General features: G+C 47.4%; 9 protein-coding genes across 9 annotated transcripts; 4 read left to right on the top strand and 5 right to left on the bottom strand.

The window, feature by feature from the left end:
- Window positions 1-286: 286 nt before the first annotated feature.
- JR316_0002770 (uncharacterized protein) lies at window positions 287-1211 on the bottom strand (the record flags this gene model as incomplete). The annotated part of the gene is made up of 4 exons (XM_047888557.1): window positions 287-484; window positions 542-718; window positions 782-1078; window positions 1164-1211. The coding sequence occupies 4 exons, from the start codon at window positions 1209-1211 to the stop codon at window positions 287-289; spliced, it is 720 nt and encodes a 239-aa protein (XP_047753480.1).
- Window positions 1212-1625: 414 nt separating this feature from the next.
- Window positions 1626-5189, bottom strand: JR316_0002769 (Vacuolar membrane protease; the record flags this gene model as incomplete). The annotated part of the gene is made up of 6 exons (XM_047888556.1): window positions 1626-2725; window positions 2783-3479; window positions 3550-4003; window positions 4058-4429; window positions 4480-4949; window positions 5004-5189. 6 exons carry the CDS (start codon window positions 5187-5189, stop codon window positions 1626-1628), a joined length of 3279 nt encoding a protein of 1092 aa, XP_047753479.1.
- Window positions 5190-6411: 1222 nt separating this feature from the next.
- Window positions 6412-7258, top strand: JR316_0002768 (uncharacterized protein; the record flags this gene model as incomplete). The annotated part of the gene is made up of 2 exons (XM_047888555.1): window positions 6412-6817; window positions 6879-7258. 2 exons carry the CDS (start codon window positions 6412-6414, stop codon window positions 7256-7258), a joined length of 786 nt encoding a protein of 261 aa, XP_047753478.1.
- A 420-nt stretch (window positions 7259-7678) lies between these two features.
- Window positions 7679-8958, top strand: JR316_0002767 (uncharacterized protein; the record flags this gene model as incomplete). Its single annotated transcript, XM_047888554.1, has 4 exons — window positions 7679-7853; window positions 7907-8115; window positions 8173-8337; window positions 8386-8958. The coding sequence occupies 4 exons, from the start codon at window positions 7679-7681 to the stop codon at window positions 8956-8958; spliced, it is 1122 nt and encodes a 373-aa protein (XP_047753477.1).
- Window positions 8959-9185: 227 nt separating this feature from the next.
- Window positions 9186-14777, bottom strand: JR316_0002766 (uncharacterized protein; the record flags this gene model as incomplete). The annotated part of the gene is given in 10 exon segments (XM_047888553.1): window positions 9186-10205; window positions 10258-10554; window positions 10607-10859; window positions 10886-10972; window positions 10988-11138; window positions 11188-11930; window positions 11977-12479; window positions 12970-13126; window positions 13169-14436; window positions 14490-14777. The coding sequence occupies 10 exon segments, from the start codon at window positions 14775-14777 to the stop codon at window positions 9186-9188; spliced, it is 4767 nt and encodes a 1588-aa protein (XP_047753476.1).
- Window positions 14778-15656: 879 nt separating this feature from the next.
- Window positions 15657-17967, top strand: JR316_0002765 (uncharacterized protein; the record flags this gene model as incomplete). Its single annotated transcript, XM_047888552.1, has 5 exons — window positions 15657-15971; window positions 16026-16321; window positions 16367-16492; window positions 16649-16944; window positions 16994-17967. 5 exons carry the CDS (start codon window positions 15657-15659, stop codon window positions 17965-17967), a joined length of 2007 nt encoding a protein of 668 aa, XP_047753475.1.
- A 278-nt stretch (window positions 17968-18245) lies between these two features.
- Window positions 18246-20817, bottom strand: JR316_0002764 (uncharacterized protein; the record flags this gene model as incomplete). Its single annotated transcript, XM_047888551.1, has 2 exons — window positions 18246-20624; window positions 20686-20817. The coding sequence occupies 2 exons, from the start codon at window positions 20815-20817 to the stop codon at window positions 18246-18248; spliced, it is 2511 nt and encodes an 836-aa protein (XP_047753474.1).
- A 483-nt stretch (window positions 20818-21300) lies between these two features.
- Window positions 21301-22551, top strand: JR316_0002763 (uncharacterized protein; the record flags this gene model as incomplete). Its single annotated transcript, XM_047888550.1, has 2 exons — window positions 21301-22281; window positions 22330-22551. 2 exons carry the CDS (start codon window positions 21301-21303, stop codon window positions 22549-22551), a joined length of 1203 nt encoding a protein of 400 aa, XP_047753473.1.
- A 4020-nt stretch (window positions 22552-26571) lies between these two features.
- On the bottom strand, window positions 26572-27100 carry JR316_0002762 (uncharacterized protein; the record flags this gene model as incomplete). The annotated part of the gene is made up of 4 exons (XM_047888549.1): window positions 26572-26626; window positions 26682-26714; window positions 26775-27014; window positions 27081-27100. 4 exons carry the CDS (start codon window positions 27098-27100, stop codon window positions 26572-26574), a joined length of 348 nt encoding a protein of 115 aa, XP_047753472.1.
- Window positions 27101-27298: the final 198 nt, after the last annotated feature.

Genomic DNA, 27298 nt, shown 5'->3' with positions numbered 1-27298 from the left:
CATGATGGAGCAGTGTTTGATTCAAACTCCGATATCCCTTGAACCAAACACGCGGCCAAAACAAGCATGTCGCATACCACACGACGCACACAAGGCCACGCAGGGGCAACACTTATACAAAACTTGATTCAGTTTCTGTGCAATGCAGTTTACAAGAATTATTAGTACTACACATGGTCATTAGATTTTTCCGAGTAATGTGCTTTTTATTATGTTACAGGATATACTACAAAAAATCAACCGCATCATGTCCAGAAAACTTCGCAAAAGCGCCCTGAGATAGAAGCTACCGCAACCCAAAGGTAAACTTGGGTGCTGATGGAGCAGCAGGAGGAGCGGAGAATATGGGTTGTGTGACGTTCGAGGGTATACTGGACATGCCCAGCGCAGGCTGCGAGAACAAAGCACCCGGAGCGGATGGCGTTTGTAAAAGCTCTGCAGATGTCAACTGCCTCCCATGCAACATGTATGCCACACGGAGTTCCTGCATGGAGTATCAGCTCACCGCGCAGAATGCTCCACATGCGCTCAGAGTTCGCACCTCTGGACTGTGTTTGCTGTACGCAAGTTCTGTGCAGATGTTTTGGAGCTTTTCGGTGGTTGGTTCTTGAGCCGTAAATCCGCCTGAAGGCGCAACATGCGGCTGCACGAAGGGATCCATTGCAACCGGAACAGGTGGTTTGATATAACCACGCAGATATGCATAATATCTCAGCTCCTATATAATATATGCCTGCATATCAGCAGAAACCTTTCAACAGAGAAACTAAATACAACGCACCTCAGGGCTGAAATGGCAATACTCATTCATACACGACATTGACTGGAAAATCATCGTCTCGCTCAACTCGGTCTTTTTTAGCGCACGGAATTCTTGTCCTGGAGGAATATCCTGTGGATTCGTAATCGTTGCCTGCTTTAGAAATGGATTGGAAGGACCCGAGGGACTGTATGGTTTGAATAACGGGGGTAAATTCAACGTCTTTCTCTGAAACTCATCCACCGGCTCCTGTGGGACTGGAAGTGGCGGACGTCCTGTAGTCTGATAAGCTTTTATATAATCCTCTATTCGTACTTCCTGTTCATACAACCAGCAAAAACAGAAAAACCGAAATGATTAAGATAGATATATAGCTGAAACACTGAACGACACAAGGGCGCACCTCAAATGATTTGCTGTTGGGCCCCGATACCACAGAGCTGATGCTCATATAAAGACACGGATCGTCCGCCATCACACCTAAGTCAGTCAAAGCTTACAATTCAAAGAAAAAAACAAGGGGGTAACAAGTAGATAGTTGTCGTTGGAGGATGAGGAAACGTGGGAAAATATTCAGTTGCACGAGCCAACAAAATGTGGTTGCAAGCCCTGAAACTCTTTGGAACATTTGAAAATGACGAACACGTCGACTAGACGCAAGGCATTGAAAACAAGACATTCTCTCCGATGCCTTTTATTGTAATAAATGCTACACAGTAAAGTATTTACACCAGAATTCAGGATAGTTGAAACAACGGCAGATCAAAAAAATGAGGGCTCAGCAACGTTACATCAAACAGAAGTAAAGGTATGTTCAAAAAGAGACAAAGTTCGATATGAATATCCGCACCGATCCATTCACAAATCATACGGAAAAGGGAACAGTAGCCTCCACCAACCCATCCGTCAGCTTGGACACAGTAGCCCACTCAGGGAGGAACGCCAAAACTTCCTCGAACGCCGGGATCTTTGGCCTATCCTCCTCTCTCATGAGCCTTGCCCTCGCCGCAAGGGTCCCAATTCCAAGATTATCCGTAGCAGGGTCATACAGAGCCCCGTTATCCACCATCCCGCTCTCATATTGAGACCACACGCATGCAATGCGGCCATGCATACCGGGTGTGCCAATATCCGTCTCGTTCTTCCAGTCCACTTCGACTTTAAATTGCCTCTCCCACGTCCTGCTCCAAAGACGAAGCTCCTTGATCCCGGCGGGGCCAATCTGATATCCCTCTTGCAAATGTGTCTTCGGAGGTGCTGTAAATGCTGCCTGATCCGTACGTTTCTGCTGCTTGGTGTTTTGATCGGCACCAACAGTAGCACGAGGCGCGCTCGATGCAGGCCAAACATTATACTCAAATGCAGGCCCGCTGTCAAAGTATACCCTGCACGAGCGGGTATTGCGTCCTGTTACACTGACCAAAGCCGTAGATGGTCCATTTCTCTTCACCGAAGCCTTGAACAGCTGGCCTACATCCCATTTTGCGGTATCCAGATCCACATCGACTACGTTCTCCTTTTCACTGGCGGTTGACGATACAGGGGGTATGTACGTTCCAGGTGAAGGCCACATCCTCGGTTCGACCTCCCACTCACATGACAAAAGCCCTAATTTACTTTCCTCTCCCCTACAAAATACATCCTTTCCTTGAGCAGAAGGTAAGCTTGCGATGATGGACTTGACTATATACTTCGGCGGACCCGATATGGCTGTGACGACTCTTGGCCTGAGCTCAGGGTTCAAAGTGTCGTACAGGGCGCGTGACGGAAATTCGACGCGTTGCTGGAAGAATACCTTCAAAGGAGCGTCAACAGAAAAAGGGAAGGCGAGCATCGTGTAGAGTGTCGAGGAAATGAAGATGGTGAGCACGAGATAGGTAAGAAGGCGACTAGGCCGGAGCTTGTATGCGAATGGCGCAAGAGGGAGTACCAAAATGAGCGCCAGCATCAGAACCAATGCATACACTGTAAAAACAATCAGCTCAGACAACAGATACAGAACGATGATAAGAGGTAACTAACCACTCCAGGGCGAAGCACCGTCCGTCATCGTCTGCGGAACGGCATCCAGCAGCAACATTGTTACATGGCCCCAAAGTATAACAGGGAGCGGCACCGATACCAAAAATTGGGGTATCCACCACCAACTCGCCAATGTACCCGCCCCACCCTCCTCTTCCCGCTTACTCGCCCTCTTCCTGACCCGCTGGCGCTGAGACGCCGCATTGTTGCTCCTGCCCATAGTGCCCTCGTTTTCATCTTCACCTTCTTGCCCTCTCCAAAGAAGAGGTGTCGACTCATCATCATCCGCGTCACCTGCACGCGTGCTGGTATCCCTTTCCTCGCCTGGAAGCTGCTCCACTTCCTCGTGTCCTTTCCATGCCGCAGACGTGACCAACCCTTCCACAACTCCCATCACAACTCCACTTCCCACACAGAAGTTCCATGCCGTCAGGAGATATCCTCCTCCTAGACCTGGGTTGAGCTTTGTGATTCCTAGGGTGCCAAGGACGAGTAGGATCCATGTAAACGTGTACAGGTGGATAAAGATGGTGTGTTTCTGTTGTTGTGCTGGTTTGAGCAAGAAATGAGAGGGGTTTGGGTATGGCTTCGGATGGTAGAAGAGCAGAGAAGACGGAAATGTGAGAACGAAGATTAAAACGAGGTATGTGAGGGTCATGAACGCGAAAAGGACAAGGTATGGCGAGGAGTAGATTGCCTACAGATATTTGCGAGTTGTCGTTAGCAATGGTACAGGTTTTCAAGAAAAAGCAAAAAATGCAACATACAAATGGGTTAACAACGGTGTACCCCCACGTAAGCAGAACCAACAGCCCAGCAGCCAGAACGAACGCGAACCAAAATTTGACATGGCTCCAAATCGTATGGATTACACCCCCGCTCTTAGGTCTCAGTTGCACAGGCGACCGAACATCGCCCACATCAGACTGATCATCGTCATTCTGAACCAAAGGGCGTGAAGCAGCGGCTCGTGCAGCTAAGAACCTCAAACGTGAATTGCCAATTCTTGATGTGCGGTCTCCATTAGTGTTTGGCGCTGGTTCTGCGGTGGTATCTGCTGAGCGACGGGAGACAGGCTTCGCTTGGCCGCTGAGGAAGAATTTTTCGAAAAACAGGAGCAAAACCAACACAAGGGGACCGGCGATGAGAATTGCGATATTGAACGTCAAAAGGCTCGTAAGGTGGAATACAACAATAACCCTCTTGAATACTGAGAAAATACTGATTTGAGCAGCCGAAATGACGAAGAAAACACAATGCTTACAGTCGAAATACACGGGGTCGTCATCAATGTTCGCAGCCTCTGCCTTAAGCTTATCGTCGAACGGCACATTCAGCAAGCCAACCGCAACACCTCTAGCAACCTCCAGCATACTCCACAAACTCTTGATCCCACCCACCGTGTGCTGTACCGAATCGTACTTGCTATGGTACCTGCTCCTGCCTTTGTAGAACGCCAAATCAAGGCCCTTCATGCCTGCGGTGGGTCCCGGGCCGGAGTAGATTGAAAAGTCGGTCCAAGAGCGGATGATGCCTCGCGCGAATGCGTCTGAGGAAAGCACGTTGGCATGTGGGTGGGGGATGAGTTTCATGTTGCGGAACGCGCGAACTGGAGTCATAGATGTTGCCCGGAAGAGAATTGGACGGCTGCAAGGAAATTAGTTGCTTGACGTGCAAATGTTTTCCGAAAAACTTACCCTCCAGCAGCTGCACCTTCCAAGTTGAGGAACGTATCAGTCTCCTTTGACCATGGATGCTCCAGAAACGCATGTGCTCCATGCAAGCCGTCCTCCTCTCCATTGTTGATGTTGAAAATGGCAGTCCTTTTGGCACGGTGCTTCGCAAAGTATTCAACAAGCTGCAGGAGCGTGACGACTCCTGCTCCATCATCCGTCGCCCCCGTGGCAGTTGAAACTGAGTCAAAGTGAGCCGAGAACAAAACAGCACCCTCCGACGACCCTGCCGTGCCATCTACCTTGACCAACACGTTCATGCCCTCAAAATATACTCCAAACTTGGGCGAGGCAGACCATGAGGCGTTGCTGGAGAGGTCGTTGTCGACGTGTATATGTGGGTATTTTTCCGCGAGAGAAAGAACGCGAGACAATATATATTCACGGACGTTGTCGTTCGCATGGGAAATGTAGGGATGTGGGTTGGCTGCGATCTGTGGATACGGGGAAATAAGCATGCAGGACAACTACTCGAGAAAATTTCCTACGTGGTGCAAGTCCTTGTACGCTTGCTCTAAATCCAAGCCTCGTTGCTTGACTGGAGTTGGCACACTCGAAAGCGAATTCGTAAATAAAAGAGCGAAAAAAACCGCTGCATATGAGAGTAAAGCAACTATCGATGTTGGAAGCACTCGATAGCCCAGCACCGATGCAGCTTTGGAGGTGATCGTCATGGAGGTCCTTCGGAGGTAGGAGATAGAGGGGGGTTCCCGAGGACGCGTTGGTATACTTGTGCAGAAGCACAATCAATTGACGTTTTTCACGTTGTACGCGGAAAGCTTTAAGTTGACGTTAATGGAATACTTGACCTAGTTGAATGGCTTGAAACTTACTTAGATGTCCTGAGGGGAAATTAATGCCGTCGTTCAAAACAGGTCCAATTCGAACCAACCGCCAACTCTTGTTATGTTGTTCCTGTGAAACATGTCGATTTGATTTTCCCTCAGGCTTCCTCTGTGTGCTCACTGCAGGTTCCGTCTGCTTTGTTCTTTGTGAGACTTTTGTGAGACGGGTGTAGACAAGTAAATCAAGCGTACTTGGGTAGTGAAGCAAAAGATTCAGAAATCTAGGTACAATGCATGCTATTTTGGTCTTTAAAGAGAAGCTTCTACGCTTCGTCCTTGAAAGGCTGGTTGGCGACGTTAGGATGTAATGAATCTTGAGTCAAGATGCACGATGCAAATCGGTCGCAAAATGTGGCAATGAGTTGTCCTCAGCAAACCCAGTCCTGGACCAGGATAAGCTAATAACGCTCGAATGAAATTCTGTGAGATAGGAGAAAGTCAGAAATATTATATGTTGAGAGAAATGATGGATATCTGAGTGGATGAATCCGTGGTGACACGAATCTTTGTGGTTTGCGTAGGGCTTTGGCGGCGGGTCGAAAAGTGACTCGAAATCGAGAGATCACGTGATCGACGCTGGAGTCGAACGCGAAGAGGACGCGTCGGAAGAGAACTTGATTGGAATGAGTTGGGCCGCCAAAGGCCTAAGCTGCATAGGACCCTTGGCATTTAGCCCAAAGGACGTTCCCAAAAAAAGTCGATTTCTGGGATTTTTGTCCGACCCGATTTTCAGCGATTTTGAAAATTTTTGTCCGGATATATAGTTGGGGACACGCGAAGACATCAACTTTTTTCTGCTACCATGTATTATAGATAGAAACGTGCAGAATGAGAATGCAAATCAGAATATGCAATTAGTTTTTTGTTTGCATAAAAACTTCCCTCGGAAATCTGGTTCTAAGTTTAGATAGGCCCAAAAATTTTGCCAAATCCAAAACAATTCGCTAAAATCTCGGAAATATCATTTTTGGATAGTTCTCAAAGAGCTACATCTGATTCTAAATTTTCAAAAACTTTTATCGAGCCGTTTCCTCAAAAAAAATTCGACAAAATGCCACCTAAAGGAAGGCCAGCAAAGAAGAAAAGAAATATATCAGGTCTACGGAATCAAGGATCCAGTGAATCAAAGCCTACAGATAGCAATCCTCCAAGTACATCATCTACATCACAGTCTTATCAATGGGATCGGACAACCATCAACAAAAAGAAACCCCTATACAAGCTCAAAGAGGAAGCTAGTAGTGAGAAGGGCCTGTCTGACTCGGAATCTGAATCCGATCTCGAATTGGATGATGAAAATGATGGAATTGATACAGACTGGAAGGGGTTCATGAATGCCGAGTTCAAAAAGCGATTGGCCAAGCAATATTGGGACATCAAAGAAAAGGAGAATGATATGGAGTGGCTACCATACAAACTTCGTGTTATGGTTCAAGGAAAACAAGCAGTGAAAAAAGGTGTGTGGAAAGGTTACAATCGCTATAACATATTAATTTAACAATGGTCAATATTCAATAGGTCGACCGAAGGTTTACCAAAAGGGGCCCAATATTATGAGCAAGCCTGCTCGTACTCAGAGAGACCATAAAGAATTAATACGGAATCAGTCAAATCTTGATCGATATCTCAATATGCCAATTCACTCACCTGGTCCCAGCACGCCAATTGTACCCCAAATGCGAAAGGCATCCAAGCGCAGTACTTCATCTCATGAAACAATCGAGCCTGATTTAAGGTCCAACTCGTCAATTGAGATTTTGGAAACATCTGGGTTGCCGTTGCAAGAAGATACACCTGTACCGGAGTCCGAAATCTATGAAGAAACAGTCAATGACAAAAACAACAATAGTATATTTGATCAACAAATAGAAACAGCACATAAGACAGTTTATTTATAACGTACATTACCTAAGATTTAATAATAAGGATATTACGTGAGACACGGTGGATTTACTTCCGCTACCTAATTAGGAGATTAGCGTGATGTACGTGTGATTTAGCCTGGCAAATCATAGCGTACATGACGTGCCATTTAGCGCTAAATGGAGCCGCCGGGTGGCCTGCGGGATCCGCGCGTCTACCTACACGGAAGAAACACGGGCCGGAAATGAGCCGGACGGGTCCATTTGCATCCCGTGTATTGCAAGCAGACGGATCCGCTTGACCCGTGTTGTGCTGTCAGACGGACCCATTCATCCATCCGCTTCTGTATTCCGACAAATATCCGCCTTGAATCGTACATTGGATGACCGTTAATATATGTAATAAGGTGTATAGATTATACTGGCAGCAAATTTCTTTCCACATACCCTGATAGTATGGATTATGCCTTTGAGCTAACCCAATCCCTCTCAAACTACATGAAGGCAAAGATAGCTAGTCGTCTTTGGCATGCAGAACTGCCTAATCAAATCCGGGAAAACTTCAGTGCTGAGACCATGTTTGAGTGCAATCTAGCTGTGGAGGTGATTTTGCAGGCATTTGAAAATCAAGGTATGCAATCAATAAGCTTTGAAAATTGAGATTAAATAATGTGTGAATGGCAGAATATACGACGTGGGATGCAGAAGAATATTTGACCCATCTCAGCGCACGTTGCACGGGTCAGAATTCTGCCGTTGAGGCTCGCCTGAAAGACCAGTTTCCTCCGGTGCATTCCACGTTACAGTACCAAACCCTGCCCGGAACTGTAATCGATAGTGCAGGCAACATATTGGTGTGGTACCTGCCAGGTATTTTGTCAGAGACAAGGGTGGTGAGTTTTAGAAACGGACCGATTAATTCCTATATTATGCGTTCTAAAGAGTAACAGGAGAGTGTGTGGAATTCATTACGGGATATTGAAACAATGATTCACAAGGCGGCACCTTTGGCCACAAGCTGGAGGGTCAATGACAGTTACTTTCGACATGAGCCAGGTTGGCTTCAACCTGGAAATCTTAACTTTTCCCCGGCATGGTTTCAGCAAGGCCATGAGGTGAGAAACTTGTTTGCTAAGTATTATACTGCCTCATATTTTCCTCAGACGTCCAACCCGCTTGAGGTCTCCTTGGACTTGTGTAATCCTATTGGACAGGAGTTTATACGAGACATGATGACATCTTCGGCTTTGCTGGGAGCCATCTTGAGCATTATACACCCCGAGCAGTACCGGGCGGGAATAAAATTTCTTCAACGGCTTGCTGCGGAACCGGAGTTCGTCCATAAGGCCGAAATATTGAAGCAAATTCTCACAATATGGAGTTCGCCCTTTGGAGTCATGACCGCCATCAGCAACCGAGATACACCGTACCATCGGGATAATGGGTCATGCTACTCATGGTACGATTTTTTGATGCCACTTGGGAAGGGTGAACACGGACGGCTTGAGCTTCCTGGCCTTGGACTTCGGTACAAGTATGATCCCATGACCCTTGTTGCAATTACCGGCAGGTTGCTTCAACACGGCGCGGTGTGCGAGGGAGATAGGGCAGTCATAGTCTATTACATGCGTAGGAATGTATTTAAAGAGCTGGGAGTCCAAGAGGCGGGATGGTCTACTACGTACGATCTTTTTGCAAATTTACCGGCCACCAACACTTTTGATTTTGAAATATGATCAGTTTTTGACTTGGAAGTTGGGTTTGGGGAAGATTTTTTTATATTTCCAAAACAAAACGGTACGAAAGCTACAGAACAACCAGAATTCTCTGTCCCAGGGTGTTTCCGACGCGCCCGCGCTGAGCTCTTCCAAGGTTACCGGAATCATCGGACTCCGCCGTCGTATTACCGGCGGAAAAGGCATCATCCGCCTCCTCTTCGATGTCCTGTGCGAGAGGTGGGCAACTAAGATTCCTCATCCCAGGGTGTTTCCGACACGTCCTCGCTAAGCTCTTCCGAGTTACCGGAAGCATCTGACTCCTCCGTCGTATCACCGGCGGAAGACTCCACATCCGCCTCCTCTTCAAAGTCCTGTGCGAGATGCTCTAAAAACGTAGCTGGTGTAGAGGATTCAGTGGTATCGGACGTACTATCAATATCATCCTCTTCTCCCGGGAAAACAGGTCTTGACCTTGCGTTAAAAAGGAAGGCATTGCTGGTGTGTGCATTTGACGGAGGGCTGACGGAACCGGGAGTAGGCAGAGTATCTGTTGGGAGATGAATATTTGCAGTGTTGGAGGGTGGCGAATGATACCAGAGTGGATGAAAAGGTAGTTCCTTGACGGCAATAAAAGAATAAAAAATGTCGTTGATGTAAAATGAAGCGACTTTGAGCTTTGAGACCTCGAAGGACCGGGCTTGAGCCGTTATAGCGCCCCAACTGTCAGGAGAAGGGTGAACGGGATGCTGAAATTTGTATTTGGCTGAAAGCCCCTTGCCGTTAGAGAACGGGTGCTCCTTAGAGTCAATCCACATCTTCTCCAATACAGAATATCTGCCCAAGGCGGCCGAAGAAGTAGTCACTGCTTTATGGGCATTTTTCATTTTGTCCGCCACATTCCGGCGCAGGTGAGCCAACTCCCTCATTACGCCCGTTAGGATAGGCTGACCGCAGCGGGGACAGTAGGGCGGTCTGTGGTCAGAAATTGCAATTGGGGATGTTTCATCCCGCGTGTTTGCAACACGGGTCGGCGGATTGGGTTTCCCCGTGGGCGGTGAAAACACGGAGCCGTGCTTTCCCGTCAACGCGGATCCGTGCTTCCCCGAGGTGGGGACGGATGTCCGTTCAGCCGCCTTTCCCTTGCCCTTGGGATTGTTTTCCTGATTTCTTGGAGGCCCAGAGGTAGATGAACTTGCGCCCTCCTTAGCTTCTTTCCTCTGATTATTTAGCCGGAGTACCTCTTGTTGGTATTCAGGCAGAACCACCTGGTGGGAAGGACGCAAATCAGATATAATCCACAGCAATAAAAAAACATACCTTGTTCCAAAATTCTCTTGCTTGCGATTCAACGGTAACAAAGGCAACTTGCCACTCATCGCCTTCAGCAAATCCGTCCCTCCACCAATATCCCCAGCTCTTGGTCTGATTTAAAATTTCATCATCTTCCCATGCTGACCAGCTTTGATTTAGAGATTCAAATAGAACAGCTCGATGGTGGGGAGTTCGGTTCAAAACGGCATGTACGCTCTGATTGAGAATTTCTGATATAAAAAATGGAATATCGACTTGGAATCCATTGACATAGCAGTATCCGAGTACTCTCAGCAGTATAGCCTGACGACCAGTTCTCAATACAAGATATAATCGTTCAAAATTACTGTCTTACCACCTCCAGGTCGAGCAAATACATCCATTTTTGGCGACGCACGGAGGAAACAGAGTCTCCGTTTGCAATGAACAAACGGTATCCGGCACGGATCCGTGCACCACAAATATGGACATGAACTTTGGCCAGAGCACGTCGCTCATCATAGGTAAGGAGATGATGTTCGTCCTCGACAGGAGGTTTAAAAAGCCGCGGTAAGTGCATGAATTCAACGAGATGGGATACAACAAGAATGTTCAAAGAACTGGTTAATCTGTAATTATAAATCTCCACACGGACGGATACTCCGGGTTAATTTGACGGAAGACCTTATCCGCGGCCCGCCCCAGATCATTCCACATGGCAATCTGCTTTTGAGCATTTGCCCTGTGACCAACTAACCTGTCAGGAACAAAATCATGCCGTGCACGCCATGTCTTTGCCATATACACATAAAATCTGACAGTCCATTCCATTTCCTTTTTTGTCAAGGCCAGCTCCTCTTGCCATCTATTCCTCTGAGCTCGCGCGCGGAGCCAGTTTAGCCTAAAGACTAAGAAGCCCTTGAGAAAAAAATTAGAAATACAAATAGCAGTACTCACACTCATTAACGTATAATTGATTATCATTGTCCAGGCCCTGACGGGATCTCCAAATCCAACTTAGACGGTCCGAGCTTCCTCCGCGAATGTTCGGATCCGACACGGCATTACTATGCTTGCAATCATGGACTTGCAGAATGGGATATTGTTTCCGAATATTATCCTCGTCTCGCACGCCAGCAGATAAATAGATCATCTTCTGACGGTTTGTGTTGTAGAGTCGCCGGTGCAATTTCCAGGAAGCATTCAAAAGCTTGACGCCATCCCAAGCACGAGTCCCCATATAGACGGAGTCGGCGGTCCGAACCTGATATTTATACTGCCAAGAAAGCTGGATCAAGGCTGACCGGACCGCTTCCAGACAGTCCTCTGCGTGGCCATGTCTTATTTGAAGTTCAAGTTTGCGAAGCCCTTTTAAAATGAGGTTTGTTCCCGCGTCAAGGCCGTCAAAGAAATCTTGTTTGACGGCGGAGGGAAACGGAAGCGGCTGTCGTTCCGGATCCGCGCGGGTAATGTTGACATTTCCAAGATCAGGATCGTCGTTGTCACTGACTTCATAGTCAAGTATGGGAGCGATGTCCCCTTGAATATCCTCCAAGACATCTTCGCCCATGAAGGTCATAGCGGATCGACAGAAGGCTTCAACGCGGGTCCGCATGGAGCGACGTTTATTGACCAAGTCAAGTTTCTGCGCGGTGGAAGGATGCTTTCCGAGCTTTCTGACATGGTCCCTGAGCTCCAATCTAAAAGCATGTTAAATTCTGTAGGATGCAATTGAAATAATCGTACTGCGCTTGCTCCAGTTTTAAGCCGGATGATATCCATGCTGCCTTTCCAGTAGCACCATTAGATGTAAGTTCCATATTTGAAAGATGCAATTCAATTTCTTGGCGTCCAGCGGCCGTTTTCACTTTGCTTGCCATTACCTTGCCAACAGCGTCGGCCACACCTTGTTCTCGGTCCGCTTCTGCTTTTGAAATTTCATCTTCCCAAGTGTTGATGAGCCCGGAATCTTGTTGATCCGTGATACCCCTATAAAATCGGTCTGTGATTCCGGACTGTTCCCGTGCCCGTTTGAACTTTGCAGCAATTGTTGCAGCCATATTAATGGTCTTCTTCCAGTTGGAATCCCCCATGTGGTCGTCCAAAACCTCTGCTCGATGGGCAGTGGTAGCGGAACGTGTACTCCGGGATGTGTCATTTAACACGGACCACAACGGCTCCAGGATTTCTCCGTCAATGATTCCCACACCCGGGACATAGGTGGATGCGTAGTTGTAAAGACATTCCGTCTTGTGCCCGTGGACGTGAAATAAACCAATTGCAAAAATCATTTTAACAGAAGGTGGCCAATGCATTTTTGTGGACTCTGAGAGACGCCTTGCCAAGTTAACGCAATATTGACAGTTTATATCGTAGATTTCCAAATGTTTTGTGATTCCCTGTGTGTTGGTAGTTTCCCTGGCCTGAGTCAAAGACCAATCCATGTGCATCTGCTTTTCGCCTTTGTCAAAATCGACAACGCTGGATGGACAGAAGCATCCGTGCCTAGCGCAAGTGTGTGCCCCAATTCCACGTACTCTCTTACCCGGGCTGACTCTGTTTTCAGCTTTCTGGGCGTGGTAGTTATGACATGTTTGTTCCTGATATTTTTTTACACGGAGGATAAGCCATCCGCCGTGGAAGATTTTTTTGACACGGAAGGGAAGCATCCGCCGTGGAAGATTGTGACACGGAACGTAAGCATCCGCCGTGAAAGATAAATCATGGTAGATAACGCACCCGTTTATAACGTGGAGCAAGAGAAATTGCTTCCTTGATGTGCTCCTTGTATGGGCCCGGAGCAGTCATGTATCCTTCTCCAACGCTCAACCAAACATCGTCTCCCTCGTTTTTCTGATTGAGGTGATCTGCTTTGAAATTACCATCTGCAACATAACTACGTATGTACAGATTGCTATTTGCTGTTAATTGCAGTCACCCTTGAAGAATAACTAAAACTTGCCTGTCAGCATCATCAATCCAGGTATCAGGTAGGTTTATTCCAGGCTGTGGACAGGCGGGGCAGAATAAGGCCAACTTCCCTCTCCTATCTTCAACTTTGGGATGATCCTCGGTCCGCGTCATTTGTGGTGCAGGCGGACCATCTAATCCGCCGTGTCCCAGAGACGGGTCCGTTGACGTTCCGACTTCTTGAGACGGACTATCAGATCCGCCGTCAATTGGATCAGATACATTAATACCCATCCTCTCTGGTGATGAATCATGGCAATGATGATAGTAAGGGACCACCGCTTCTCTTGTATGCCCTTCTCCGTATTGTCGTCTCAGGACAAGGTCCCTGTATTCTCTACTAAGCCTTCTCAATTCACGATAGCGGTTCAGCACCTTTTTTGGAAACGCTGGCGAAGTCAGTCTTCGCAACTTTTGGTAATACTGATAAGCCGACGTTTTGCACTCGAGGTTGTCCATCCGAAAGTCCTCAAGGACCTCAACTGTGAACACAGTTTGAACGTTTTCAAAGCTGGCTGCAAATAATCCCATCTCCAGATACTGTAAATCGATAGACGGAAGGCGGACGGACCGGCATGTGCATGTTCGCACGGGCAGATAATGGACTCCGGAGGTGTGCACAATTGCCTTGAAAGGAATTCCATTGTTGTCTGCTGCCTTTGGACGAGGTTGGTCCAGATAGGTTGTATCGACTTCCTCGAATAGATCATCGTCTTCATCGTCTCCATCGTCCAGCTCAACCAAATGGGGTACCTCCGGGTCCGCCAGAAGCTGAGCCGTAAAGGATTCTTGGTCATTGCTCGCAGGAAGCGGATCCAGGTCCAATCCGTGTTCATCCTCAAAGATGGGCGAATTGTTTCCGCCGTGCCCATGACTCCCGGATGAATTGTTTCCGCCGTCGCATCCTAGATGGCTCGGATCCGTGGGATAAGGACACCGCTTCCCATTATGACCCAAATACAACTTGACACCCACTTCCCACAGAGCTCCCGGACGGAAATATAGACCCGTCCACTTCTCAACGCGGTGGAAAGGTGTAAATTGATGGTTTCTTCGCAGGCATTCAGAACACAAAATTCTAGAGCCAAAGCATTGGCAACATCTCCACACTCCAGACATTCCTTGACATTGCTGACACCGTCCATTCAGATCCGGATCCGGGGCTTCTCCTCCAATCATTGTTCCAAGATACACCTCTCGTTTCGGGAGCCATTCCCTCAGGTAATCATTTTGAGACTGGATAGGTAAAGTCATCCTGATCATTCTACTGAAAACATGTTAAAACATACCTTTCCTCCCGTTCTGTCGTCATCTAGCTGTCTCAGGTTATCAAGTACCTGCTGATCAGTTAGATCTCCCGGATAATGAGGTATTTCTTCTTCCAGAATGTTGTGTTCATGGTTTTGGAAAGAGTAAGTCGTTGTTTGAGGGAGGTTTGTTGATGATGATTCTGCAGGAAGTTTGTGGATCCTCGGCCGCCCTCTCTTTCGTTTCTTGGCCCCACTAGACCAGGAGGCCTCCCGAACATTGGGAAACTCCTCATCCGATCCCCTATCAGGTACTTTCTTGAAGCCCATGGATGTTGGAAACAAAGAGTCTGACAGCCTGTGAGCGCAGATCTAAATGTAGTATAACATGTTTATTTCTGTAGATAAATTTCCCTCAATTATGCCGTTTTAAAGAGGAGAAAAATAGCTTTCATATGATCTATCTTGCAGCATATTTGGATGAGTGAGTGAAATGTTATGAACAAAACTTAATCCAGAGATGCACAAAATGGACGTGATCCCATCATAAATGTACAATATGATGCAGAACGACCCTTTCAGAACCACACTTTGGAGTGTTTTTGAAATATCTTTTCACTGGCTGGCCCCTCATTCCTCCGGCGTATATCATATGAAAGATATTTTTAATAGCTACCGAATGACATTTTTTGTAGAATGTGAATCCTCGTATTTAAGGAGATATTCTCAATATACTAGAAAATGTGTCAAAATGAGCTCACTGGGATCATTATATTTTTTGAAAAAAATTATGCATTTGAATACCTCTCATGGTCTCTGAGATGACTGCCGTTTTGGGTTTCACAAGTTTTGGGTGAGAAGACGTGAATTTGAATTTTGTGTTTCTGTATCTTTACAGCCATCTAACAAGAATTTAAAACCTTGTAAGATTATCTTTATATAAAGCGCTAAATGTTTACAAAATTTCATGTTTATTGATTGAGTGCAGAGGGAACTATTGCAAAATCATGAGGTCAATGTATGTGACAGCGACCAGCATGCTTTGATCATCGTGGCCGACGATGAAGCGGGATTACCTGATTGGGAAAAATATGACATCACATCATTCATTTAGTATGATCGGAAGCTTATTTTATCTCCGTATGACGTGAGATTTGACTAGATCACACAGATACTCATCGATAAGCTACTTGTTACATCGCTGCAATTATGCCCACCAATGCATCCCCCGACGCGGATCCGCTTCCTTCCACCGCAAATGCCACAACCCACAACGGACCCAGAAGCGGACAGACGGCGGAGGGTGACTTTCCGCCGGAAGAATCAAATATATGGACCACAAAGGAAATGCGCGTGTTGAAAAAGCATGTACAGCCCTACAAAGATACATCAAAGTCATCCAAAGCAGACTACATACAGAACACTGTCATACCTGAGCTGCAAGCTACATGGGATCACAGATACTCTAGACGTGCTAGGAAGGAAGATAAGCAACTACACAAAGAATGGAAGGTGAAGAAGCATGTGAGCTCGTTGTTTCTTTGAAAATTTTGTTACACACATAAACCATCACAATAGCGAATTTTTAATTGGTTTAGAAACCATGCGTCAAATCGAATTGGTGTAAAATTGGAAGGATTGAACTCCCGTATAACCTTTCAGACGGTATTCCGTGAGGAGAAGTCGGCAGAGATTGACTCCGAGGTTGCGCTTCTATCAGGGAATGCTGCTCGTGGAAGTAAAGATTGGATGAAGTTTTATCAACAAGGACGTAAGCAGGTTGAGGCCAGATTGACTCAGGAGGAGCGGGACAGGTTCATGGAGATCCTCGAGGAATGGAATAAGAAAGGTGTTTCAAAATCAATGAAGGCAAAGTGAGTCGGTGGAACTTGTTTCCGCCGTCAATCTGACATCTGCAGGACTGCTGCCAGGCAAGGCAGAAAAATACTTCGACAAATGGAGAAACTTAAGTGGCAGAGAATGGGTATGAGGTCCATTACCTTTGAGGGGCATTATGATATTGAGGGTAAAATCGAATACTCAATGTAAGTGTTAAACACGGCATGAACAAGTTCCGCCGTGAATGCTTACGGCGGAAACTTTATCCGCCGTAGGGTGTTTACGGCGGATAAAGTTTCCGCCGTAAGCATTCACGGCGGAATAATTTGGCCCGTATTAATGTTGACTGATGGGCATTGAAGGACCCAGACAAGCGATCTAGCACTCGACGATGTCAGAATTCCTTCCTTTGGGCAACTCTTTCCATCCGAGTTGGCCGCTTTTCGCAGAGCGTTTGTTCAATACCTCGTCCACATTTCAGAAATAGAGAAGGGTGTGGCCAATCCAGCACTGCCAGATGCATCGTTTCATGAAAAATCCCTCAAGTTTAGCAGCAATGGATTTCCAATAGTACCTAGTCCTATCTATGGCTCAACTGGGAGAGAAGTCGCTTATGCGCAAAAGTCAATTATTAGAATTTACATGAACAAGGTTTATGGTGTGTAATTTGTCTATGTCCTCAACAAACTTGCTAACTATGTATACAGCTTTAGCCAAGGATAGGCCTGGTTCAAGTGTTCCTTGGGATGCTCTTGAAAGGCGTTCTGCAGAAATGATTGATCCAGAGTATTGGCCAAGTTCAATCCCCGTGACGGATCCGAGCCGGCTCCGCCTGGAGTCAACTTCTGCAATTCTCAAGCTATGGAGGGACCGTCAAGCGCAAGGAGACATCCCCTTTAAATTCTCAAAGGTTTTTGGAAATGGCTATGACATTATGGAACCTCTCTATCCGTCCAACTTGTTTGACGGCCTAGAAGCCCACCCGATACCTCCACCTCCTGCAGCCATAACCAAACGTCGGCTGAGGCAAAAAGCTATACGACTTCAAACCCAATCTTCAAGCGACTCTGAATCATCCAATCTGTCAGAGTTTGATAATGGACGGGGCAGTCCGGCATCCGCGATGCCACGCACTACTGCCAGATTTGAAGTCACGCCAGAGACGGATGAGACTCCTACCGACGCACCTTCAAGATCTAGCGAGCCACCCTCTCTACCAAGTAGATCCAGCCCAACAATTGTCAATCCATCATCCAGCCCAACTCCAGAGGTTGAGGAGGCGCCTCCCAAGCCAGCTAGAAAGATTATGCCAAGAAAAAGAACAAAGCCATATGTCGGAACGGCGGAAATGGACGGACCCGATGAAGAGAGTTCTGTACCCCCCCCAGTTAAGCCAAAACCAACTAGAAGGATTCAACCTAGGAAAAGAACAAAGCCCTACTCAGATCTACTTGACACAGTGGAAGAAGATGGAGTCCAAACAGGAACAACCCAAGACACGGATAATACACGGGCCGGCAGGGACGTGACTTGTGATGCCTTTGTGGAGACAGTAACAAGTCCAGATACGGATGAAACACGGGCCCGCAGGAATGTGACTTCGGATGCCTTAGCACTTCAGGAAGCAAGTCTGCTTGCTGTAGCAGGTAAAAGACAAAGAAAAAAAACTTTGAAAGCCTAGCTGTTGAAGTAGATTCATGATACCTATTGAATGTGATGCTTTTTATTCTTATCTTGATGTTTCTCAAACATGTTTTCACACAAAATCAAAACAGAAAGCGGGGTTCATTAAAAATCATCAAGTGCTACTTTTTGGGAGAGGTATAAAACAGATGAGCACATGAGAGTAAAAACTATATACAGTCCAAATGATGAAAAAATTGTATAGGGATGTGAGCAATGTAATATATGACAGGCAAAAAAGGAGACCAAAAAAAAGTTACAAAGAATTGAAATACACTACTTTTTTTGGGCCTTGGATTTTTTGGGCGAGCGCGATGCTTCAGCCAGAGTCGTTTCCGCCTTTCGCTTTCGTCCAGCCCTTGTCTTTGTGGCTATGTTCGACGCGGGCAGCGTGGACGCCACGATCTCAACATCCTCCTCCTCCACAATTTCAACCTCGTCGCTGTCCGAGGGCTCAGACAACTCCGATGAGTGTCCATTCCCGGATGGCCCAGCCTTGGAGGATGGCTTAGCCTTTGACAATGGCTTAGCCTTTGAGGATGGGCCGGCCTTTGACGATGGCGCGGCCTTTGACGATGGTGCACCCTTTGACAACGGTGCGGCCTTTGACGTCGAACTTCGAGGACGTGGAGCTGGGAGAGGGGGTGGTGGAGACAGGGAAAGGATGGGCGGTACCGGTGGGAGCGAGGGTCGGCCAGCTGGGGGGGGCGAAGGCGCTTCCGGAGTCGAACCGGGCAAGAATAGCGCTGTTGGTGGCGCAGACACGGCAGGGAGGACGGGTGCGGGTGGAGGTGGGGGAGGGGAAGGGAGGACAGGTGCTGGCGGTGGTGGAGGAGGGGAAGGGAGAGTGGGTGCTGCTGGAGGTGGAGGTGGGGAAGGGAGGGGTGCTGGCGGTGGTGGTGCGCTTGGGGATTGTGGCACAGAGGTGGGTTCACGGGTCCGCGACGGACCCGATTCTTGTTCGACCTCCGTCTTGGAGGGTCCTGCTGCCTGTTTGGGGGCGGGATTCCTTTGTTCATCCTGCTCCAGCAAATCGTCGACCACATCTCGGACGTGGTTGATCCTCTTGGTGATGTCGTTGAACATCGTGACGGAAAGCGAGGTGCTTCCTGCCACTTGTTCTTTGGCCATGGTCCATTCGGCCTTCACCTCTTGGATGCCGTCCTCGATGCTCTTCATCCTGTTCTCCACCGCCAAGTTCGTCTCGGCAAACGTCGCAATCCGTGCATTAATCGCCGTCATGGACGCGGATAACCCGTCCAGCCGTTCCATGATTCTGCCTTGGCGCTCAAAGAGCTGCACAAGCAGTTCTCCCACATCCTCGGGGAACGACCCTTCCCCGGCCTTCCCCTTCGCCGGAACATCTTCTCCCTCCTCCAACTTCAACGCCTCCCCATAGCTTCCCAGTGGCGTCGTCAAAAATTGACCCACGAAGGTGTTGCGCCCCGGGTAGAAGCTGCAGTGGATCTTGCGAGACTTGCAAGACTCGCAAGATTGGTGCTTCACGGGGACGAGAGGCTCAGTGCCTGTCTCCCCCTTGACATAGCATGGCACCTTGAATTTGATGCATGCCGTGCACCTTTCCACCATGTCCACCATCCCCTCTGGCACCTGGCGCACTTTCTGGGATCTCGACCGCGCCTTCCTGATGGGGGGGACATCGTCCTCGGTGTCCTTCTTTACGGAACGCGTGCGCATCTTCCGGGTGGGGGTGGCAGTGGGGGTGGTAGGCGGTGCCCCTTTGTTATCGCCTTCGTCGTCCTCGTCGACGTCCGCGTCCGCGTCTTCGTCCGTGTGGCTTCCTATGATCGCCTTGCTCCTGAATTTCCCCTGCTTGGACTTCGCCAATCTTTCCAGCTTCTCCCTGTACGCTGGGTGACCGGGCATGTTGGAGGCGGTAATGTGGGGAATAATTTCCCCCTTCTTTGTCCGTGGGCCCCTGTAATCCGCTGGAGCCAACTGAATGGACTCCACGGGGTCCGCCGCTTTCCGTTTGCCCTTGTCTTTGTGGGCGTCTGTCACGGGTCCGTCTTCCACCGGGGGTTCGACTGCCTTGCCCTTGCCCTTCTCGGCCCGTCTCTTCTCCGTCTCCTCCTTGTTCCTCTCCTCGTCTGTCTCCTGCTCCTGCTCCTGCTCCTGCTCCCTCTTCCTCCTCTCCTCCGCCTTCTGCCTCTCCTGCTCCCTGGTCCTCCTCTCCTGCTCCCTCTTCCTCCTCTCATCCTTTCTCCTCTCCTCCACCTTCTGCTTCTCTTCCTCCCTCTTCCTCCTCTCCTCCTCCCTCTGCCTCTCCTCCTCCTCCTCCCTCTGCCTCTCCTCTTCCTCCTCCCTCTTCTTCTTCTCCTCCCTCTTCCTCCTCACCTCCCTCTTCCTCCTCTCCTCCACCCTCTGCCTCTCCTCCTCCTCTTGCTCCTCCTTCTCCCTCCTCTTCTCTTGCTCTTCCTCCTCCCTCCTCTTCCTCTGTGCCTCCTGGCCTTGCTGGTATGCCTTGAAATTTGCGACTTGATGATGCAAATTTGCCCAGTCGACCTCGAACCTTGCTACCTGCTTGCCGTCCTTGCCCTGGCTGGTCTTGTATGAATACACGACAGGGCTTGCGACATAATCCACGAGGCGGAAGTTGGCCGCGTCCCTGACGTGTTCTTGACACAGTGGAACCTATTTGGATGAATTTTTTTTGTTCAGTAAGTCTTATGCTCAAGGGATATCGATTACTCACCAAGTCCCTGTAGAGCTGCTCCAACTGAGCGTTGAACGCGCTTTCGCCATTGCGGTAGCACTCTGTAAAGGTTTTTTCCCAGTCAGCAAGGCGTTGGGCGAAGGTGGCGGTGGTGGAAGATGAAGAGGCCATTGGGAAAGCGTTTTTTTTGGGGGGGAAGACGCGTTAATGGGTGAGGCACGGTAGAACGTGGGGTGGTGATCGTGGTTGGAGTTAGTCTAAAAAAAGTCTAAAAAAAAGCGGTCCCGCAAAACAAAACCATACACAAACATGTACAATCTGAGTCATGTGATTTCTTCACCAGATCCAGTTTGTGCAAAAGTTGCTAAGTTCGATACACGGGTGAATCTATTTCCGTGTCATGGAGAATCCTCGGATAGTATTGTATTCCGTGAGATATATAAACAAGCCCACCCAGTTGCACTTTCTGGACTGTATGTCCTCCTACAACTTTATTCCCACCTCTAGCAAAAATTCCCCCATTGACTACACCAGTCTCAACAATCTTACCAGGCTTCTTGAAAAACTGAAGGAACCTCCTCCCGTAAAACCTATAAAATGTAAGACTAATGGCATTAATTCAAGTAAATTTTAATTGATTTCTGAGCATCAGCAATGTCTTCAAATATTAGCAACTCTAAGGAAAGCAAACGCACAGCAAGGACGGATGACCTGGCTCCGCCGCCAATGCCAGTCATTCCAGATAACCTGGCTCCACCCCCTATGCCTGTTATTCCAGATAACCTGGCTCCTCCCCCTATGCCAGTCATTTCATCTAACCTGGCTCCGCCCCCTATGCCAGTCATCCGGAAAGACCTGGCTCCGCCGCCAATGCCAGTAATTCCAGCTAACCTGGCTCCACCCCCTATGCCTGTCATTCCAGCTAACCTGGCTCCGCCGCCAATGCCAGTAATTCCAGCTAACCTGGCTCCACCCCCTATGCCTGTCATTCCAGCTAACCTGGCTCCGCCGCCAATGCCAGTAATTCCAGCTAACCTGGCTCCACCCCCTATGCCTGTCATTCCAGCTAACCTGGCTCCACCCCCTATGCCAGTCATCCGGAACGACACGGCTCCGCCGCCAATGCCAGTCATCCGGAACGACACGGCTCCGCCGCCAATGCCTGTCATCCGGAACGACACGGCTCCGCCGCCAATGCCTGTCATCCGGAACGACACGGCTCCGCCGCCAATGCCAATCATTCCAGATAACCTAGCTCCTCCCCCTATGCCTGTCATTCCACCTACCCTGGCTCCTCCCCCTATGCCTGTTATTCCAGATACCCTGGATCCTCCACCTATGCCTGTCATCCGGGATGATGTGGCTCCGCCGTTGATGGCAGCACATGTTTCATACACGTCTGTCGTCGACAAAATCATTATGGACTCTCGTCCAGCTATTTCCTCTGAGAGGAAGCAAGGTCGCTATTCTCCACCCCCTGAAGCATGCCACCTGCTCCTTCAAAACCCTTATTTTCGAACCTACGGCAGGTTTGATCCCATGGGCGGCTACCCCGGTTCGCCTCCCACCCAGTCTGACATTGAGTTCGAGGATGTGACAGATCAGACGGCATATTTTAACCCTCCTTTTCTATATGTATGCACTCAGATATTACCAAGCACTAGATACTGACAACTATTTTAGAATTATACCGAGCAGCAGCTACGGGCAACATACGACCAAATAATCGACAGTTCCGTCGGCGACAATAGTTATGACAGCAAGGTCACAACGTTTAAGAACCTCCGCCTGCATCAGCTGCAGTCAGAAATTCTGACTTATAATGCGCTGGAGGAAATTGACGCTGGGCTGGCAGGGATTGAATCGAGTTTGGAAAAGCATTTGTATACCGGTAGAGATGAATAAATTATTTTTGGAGCCCTTGTGCTCATTGATTCGCAATACCTCTCAAATATCCCTCCCTCTCTGGGAAGATACGGGTCAAATGGGTCCGTCTGACAGCACAACACGGGTCAAGCGGATCCGTCTGCTTGCAATACACGGGATGCAAATGGACCCGTCCGGCTCATTTCCGGCCCGTGTTTCTTCCGTGTAGGTAGACGCGCGGATCCCGCAGGCCACCCGGCGGCTCCATTTAGCGCTAAATGGCACGTCATGTACGCTATGATTTGCCAGGCTAAATCACACGTACATCACGCTAATCTCCTAATTAGGTAGCGGAAGTAAATCCACCGTGTCTCACGTAATATCCTTATTATTAAATCTTAGGTAATGTACGTTATAAATAAACTGTCTTATGTGGAAACAGAAATATCTAATCGGATTTCGGATCCAGAATCAGACTCAGAAAACTATAATCCGCCGCCAGATTCTGATGATCAAATAGAGGATTGGGAAGAGGAACTGGCCAAGACTATTCAACCTGTCAAGATTAGGGATTGGAAGGTTCTTTGAGCCCAGATTCAGGAGGACATCAAGAAGGGTACAGACTCAAAACGTCTTTCATTATCTCAAATCAACAAACTCCTCATTATTTGCAACTTTGCCACACTTCGAATCAAAGGCTATCGTCGTATTGAAGCAAGCAAAATGCTGGCATTACAATGGCACTCTGGAGATGGTGTTTGGTTTGCTAGGAAAGTACGGAAGCTTGTGCACCACTACCAATTATTTGAACAGCTTCCTATTGAGCGGCGGGGTGGATACGGAAATGCACACACATTGCTAAAGGATGAGATTGTCAAAAAAAGGATACTGGATTATCTTCACTCAATAAAGACCGGAGAAGTAACACCAAAGAAGCTGCAGGTTGCCGTCAATACCCAAATCCTTCCCGAGCTTGATATCAAACCAAAAAAAACCTATCAGCATTCGAACAATTCGTCGATGGTTAATCAAACTTGGTTGGCGTCACACCCAGATTAAAAAAGGGGTATATATGGATGGTCACGAGCGTCCGGATGTTGTCAATTATAGGCAAAACGTTTTCCTTCCACTAATGGCTCAATATGAAAAACGAATGGCAAAATATGAACCTAGTTCTGATGGTTCAGGCTTGATACGAGTGCCACCTACACTTCTCCCCGGAGAAAAGGAAATCATTCCTAATTTTCACGACGAGAGCACTTTCCATGGAAATGATATGGCAAACAGTGCATGGCTTTGTTCGGGAGAGCAGCCACTGCGAAAAAAAGGACGTGGCCGCTTGATTCATGTCTCTGCTTTTATCAATCCCGAGACTGGGCGCCTAATTCTTTTTGATTTGGATGGTAATGTTGTACGTGATTCTACTAAAATTATTTATCCTGGCACAGGCGGCGATGCATGGTGGGACTGCAATCAACTGCTAATGCAGATGAAAGATGCTGTTAACGTTTTTGAAGCTGCACATCCAGGCAAACAGGCGCTTTTCATTTTTGATCAATCTTCTGCACATGCATCCCTACCCGATGACGCACTCAAAGCGTTTGAAATGAACAAGACAAACGGTGGTAAACAACGTGTTCAGCGGGACACAATTATTCCGGACACCAATCCTGTGGTCAATCTTCGTGGAAAATTACAAAAAATGACATTATCTAATGGGCAACCAAAAGGGCTTCAGCAAGTATTGGAGGAGCGGGGATTTGAAGTTGCTAATCTACGTGCCAAATGCTCTCCAGTGTGTTCAATTGATAGCACAAATTGCTACATGGCACGGCTTCTCAGTCAACAGGATGACTTCAAAAATCAACCTTCACGGCTAGAGACATTTATCAAGGAGCGGGGGCACGAATGCATCTTCCTTCCTAAATTTCATTGTGAACTTAATCCTATTGAAATAGTGTGTACCAAATTTTTATATCATTCAAAGTTTTGTATTGACTCTTCTAGTACTGGGGGTGGTGCAAATATCGTTACCGTGAAATAGAAAAGAAAAACTTCCAGGAGGCAAAAGATGCTGTGAAAACCTATTTGGCATCTTGTCCAACTGATGTTATTCGACGGTTCATCAACAGATCATGGAGATTTATGAGTGCATACCGCCTGGGACTGACCGGACAGGCAGCCATATGGGCTGTGAAAAAGCAGAAACAACATCGCCAGGTATCCCAGCGGGCAATGATGTCAATTGACGCGGTTCTCAACACGTGAATGCTCTTATCGATGATTAGATAACTCCAATACATAGCCATAAATGTCAAAAATTTGGGCCAAAAATTTCGCCATTTTTTCCGCTCGTGGGAACTTCACGAAAACACCATTTTTGAACTCCTTTCAACAGATAGAATGGATTAATATAATCATAATTTCCGCCGGACACTCCGTCCGGCAGACAGCACGTGATCCACGTGACCACCGCGGTGGTGAAATTGACATGTTAGTTTTCACCACTGAAGTGGTCAAATCCGACATGTAAATTTGATCACTCCAGTGATCAAGTACAGCATGTAAGTATGACCACTTCAGTGGTGGAATGTAGCAAGTTAATATCAGCACTGAAGTGGTGAAATTAATATGTTGGAGTTTGCCACTTCAGTGCTGAAATTGACTTGTTGTATTCCACCACTGCAGTGGTCATAGTTGTGTGTCAGATAGAATAAATACAATGCTAAGAATAGTAATTATTGCTACTTTTATAATTTCTACACCACTGGAGTGGTAACATTTAGAATGTATCTTATATCACTCAAGTGCTAGAACAGTGCACATGATTTGTACCACTGAAGTGGTGAAATTGTCTACATAACTTATACCACTGCAGTGGTGGAATTATTAGTTTCAATCTCACCACTCCAGTGCTTGACATATTTTAGCAGTTTGTTTTATTTCTTAGGGTTGGATTAATTAATTAATTAGATTAGGTAGTTTAGGGTTGGGATTAGGTAGTTTAGGGTTGGGTGTAGGGGTTAGGGATTATGGGTTAGGGATTAGGGGTTAGGGATTAGTTTTTAGGGTTGTTGAGTATATATACAAAGCGGGCGAGAGCGCGGGCAATGTACATTGAGACGCGACGTGACGAGGTAGTCACGTGAGTCTGTCCGGCGGATGTCCGGCGGACGCGCGGACACAGTAATCCATTCGGTCTCCCCTTTCAATGGTCTGAGTTCAAATCTGTCATCAGTTTTCTCTAGAACTTTTCTCCAGAAAATTCGCGTTCAGAAGATATAAAAATTGATGTCTTCGCGTGTCCCCAACCGTAGAACGACCTATCAATTTTTTCGGAAGTTTGTCCGGAAATTGGGAACGACCCTCCAGAGGCCCAATTCGTGTCCGGACAGGCACAAAATTCACGGGCGCAGCAGCAATTAGGACACTTCTGAACCATTTTGTGGATGCCTGTAATCGAATAAAAGCTGATGGTAGGAATACATAACTACAATTGAATGAGTGATGCAGAAAATCTATGTAATAATATTTAAATTTCGCTTTGCAAACATTTTCATCGCCTTTTTTATTCTCTTGAACTATGGGTTTACTAAGGGCAAAATACTAAAAAGGCGATATTGAGATTAGAAACAACGACGTAGTATCACAATACAAAGGGCGGGGAGCGACTACACGCTCAGCGCTCAGCGCTAACCGATGACTTTATATTTTGAGGGTCGTTGATCACGATATATGTCCGGTTTTTGGATCGACCTCGGCGGTCCTGCAACTTTTCTGTCCGGAATTCTGGAACGACATTTTGCTCAAAATCAGTCATTTTTGTCCGGTTTTGGAACGTCCTAAGGGGTCGATTTTCAAAATTTTTGTCCGTCCGACGGAACGTCCTTTGGGCTAAATGCCAAGGGTCCTAGCTGCATACATAGCGATAGCTTCTGTTCATTGTATTATACGTATCATGTAGACTAGTGGTAGTAAACGCAGTGTACATCTGTCTACATTCTTCCAGGCTTTACAATTCTTTGGGACAAGATTACTTATTCCAATTTTGTCCTCAATTTATGCTGCTGTAATATGAAAGATAGGGCTTTCCTGAAGAACATAGTCGACCCAGCTATTTAAACGTTTATGTGAGCTCAGAGCATATTTTGAGTGTTATTGCCACTCACTCATTTTTCACAGATTTCAAGATGTAATCTTTGCTGTATTCACAAACACAAAGAGTCAGAGGATACCGCGGCAGCAAAAGAATGCAGTTTTACCTGGGATCCAGTCCAACAGGTAGCACAACGTCTACTACACCCAAGCTGTTTTGAATCTCTGTGCCGAGGATGGCATATAGCCCAAATGCATAGGCTGGGTCCATGAGGAACAGTGTCCATGACTCCTCGCGGTCGTTAGGCGACACATCCCAATGCACCTGAGTATGCGCACCCGCGGTACGATTTACGGGTGGTTGAAGGTTCGCAGCACTGGCGAGCGCGGACAGGGTAAGCAAGATTCTAAGAAATTTTTGTTAGTTGGCAAGGTTATAATTAGTATGTACAAATACTTGGGAATCGACGTACATGGACGAAGTAAGACGCATAACGGGATTTTGCTATCCTGACCTCCTAAATCCACCTCGCTTTATATCTCCTCACCAATCCTGGAATCATGTGCAATCTGAGCCATATCACCAGCTTGGGTCTTTCAACTCCGCTTTGTTTAATTGACCAATTGTCAGTTGATGACTGATGATAGTAATATTCCGAGAAACTTGAGAGACTCAACACCAAATTTCCGA

Source organism: Psilocybe cubensis, chromosome 2 (assembly GCF_017499595.1).
Source record: "Psilocybe cubensis strain MGC-MH-2018 chromosome 2, whole genome shotgun sequence".
Lineage (NCBI taxonomy): Eukaryota > Fungi > Basidiomycota > Agaricomycetes > Agaricales > Agrocybaceae > Psilocybe > Psilocybe cubensis.
This window is presented reverse-complemented; position numbering and strand designations above follow the sequence as displayed.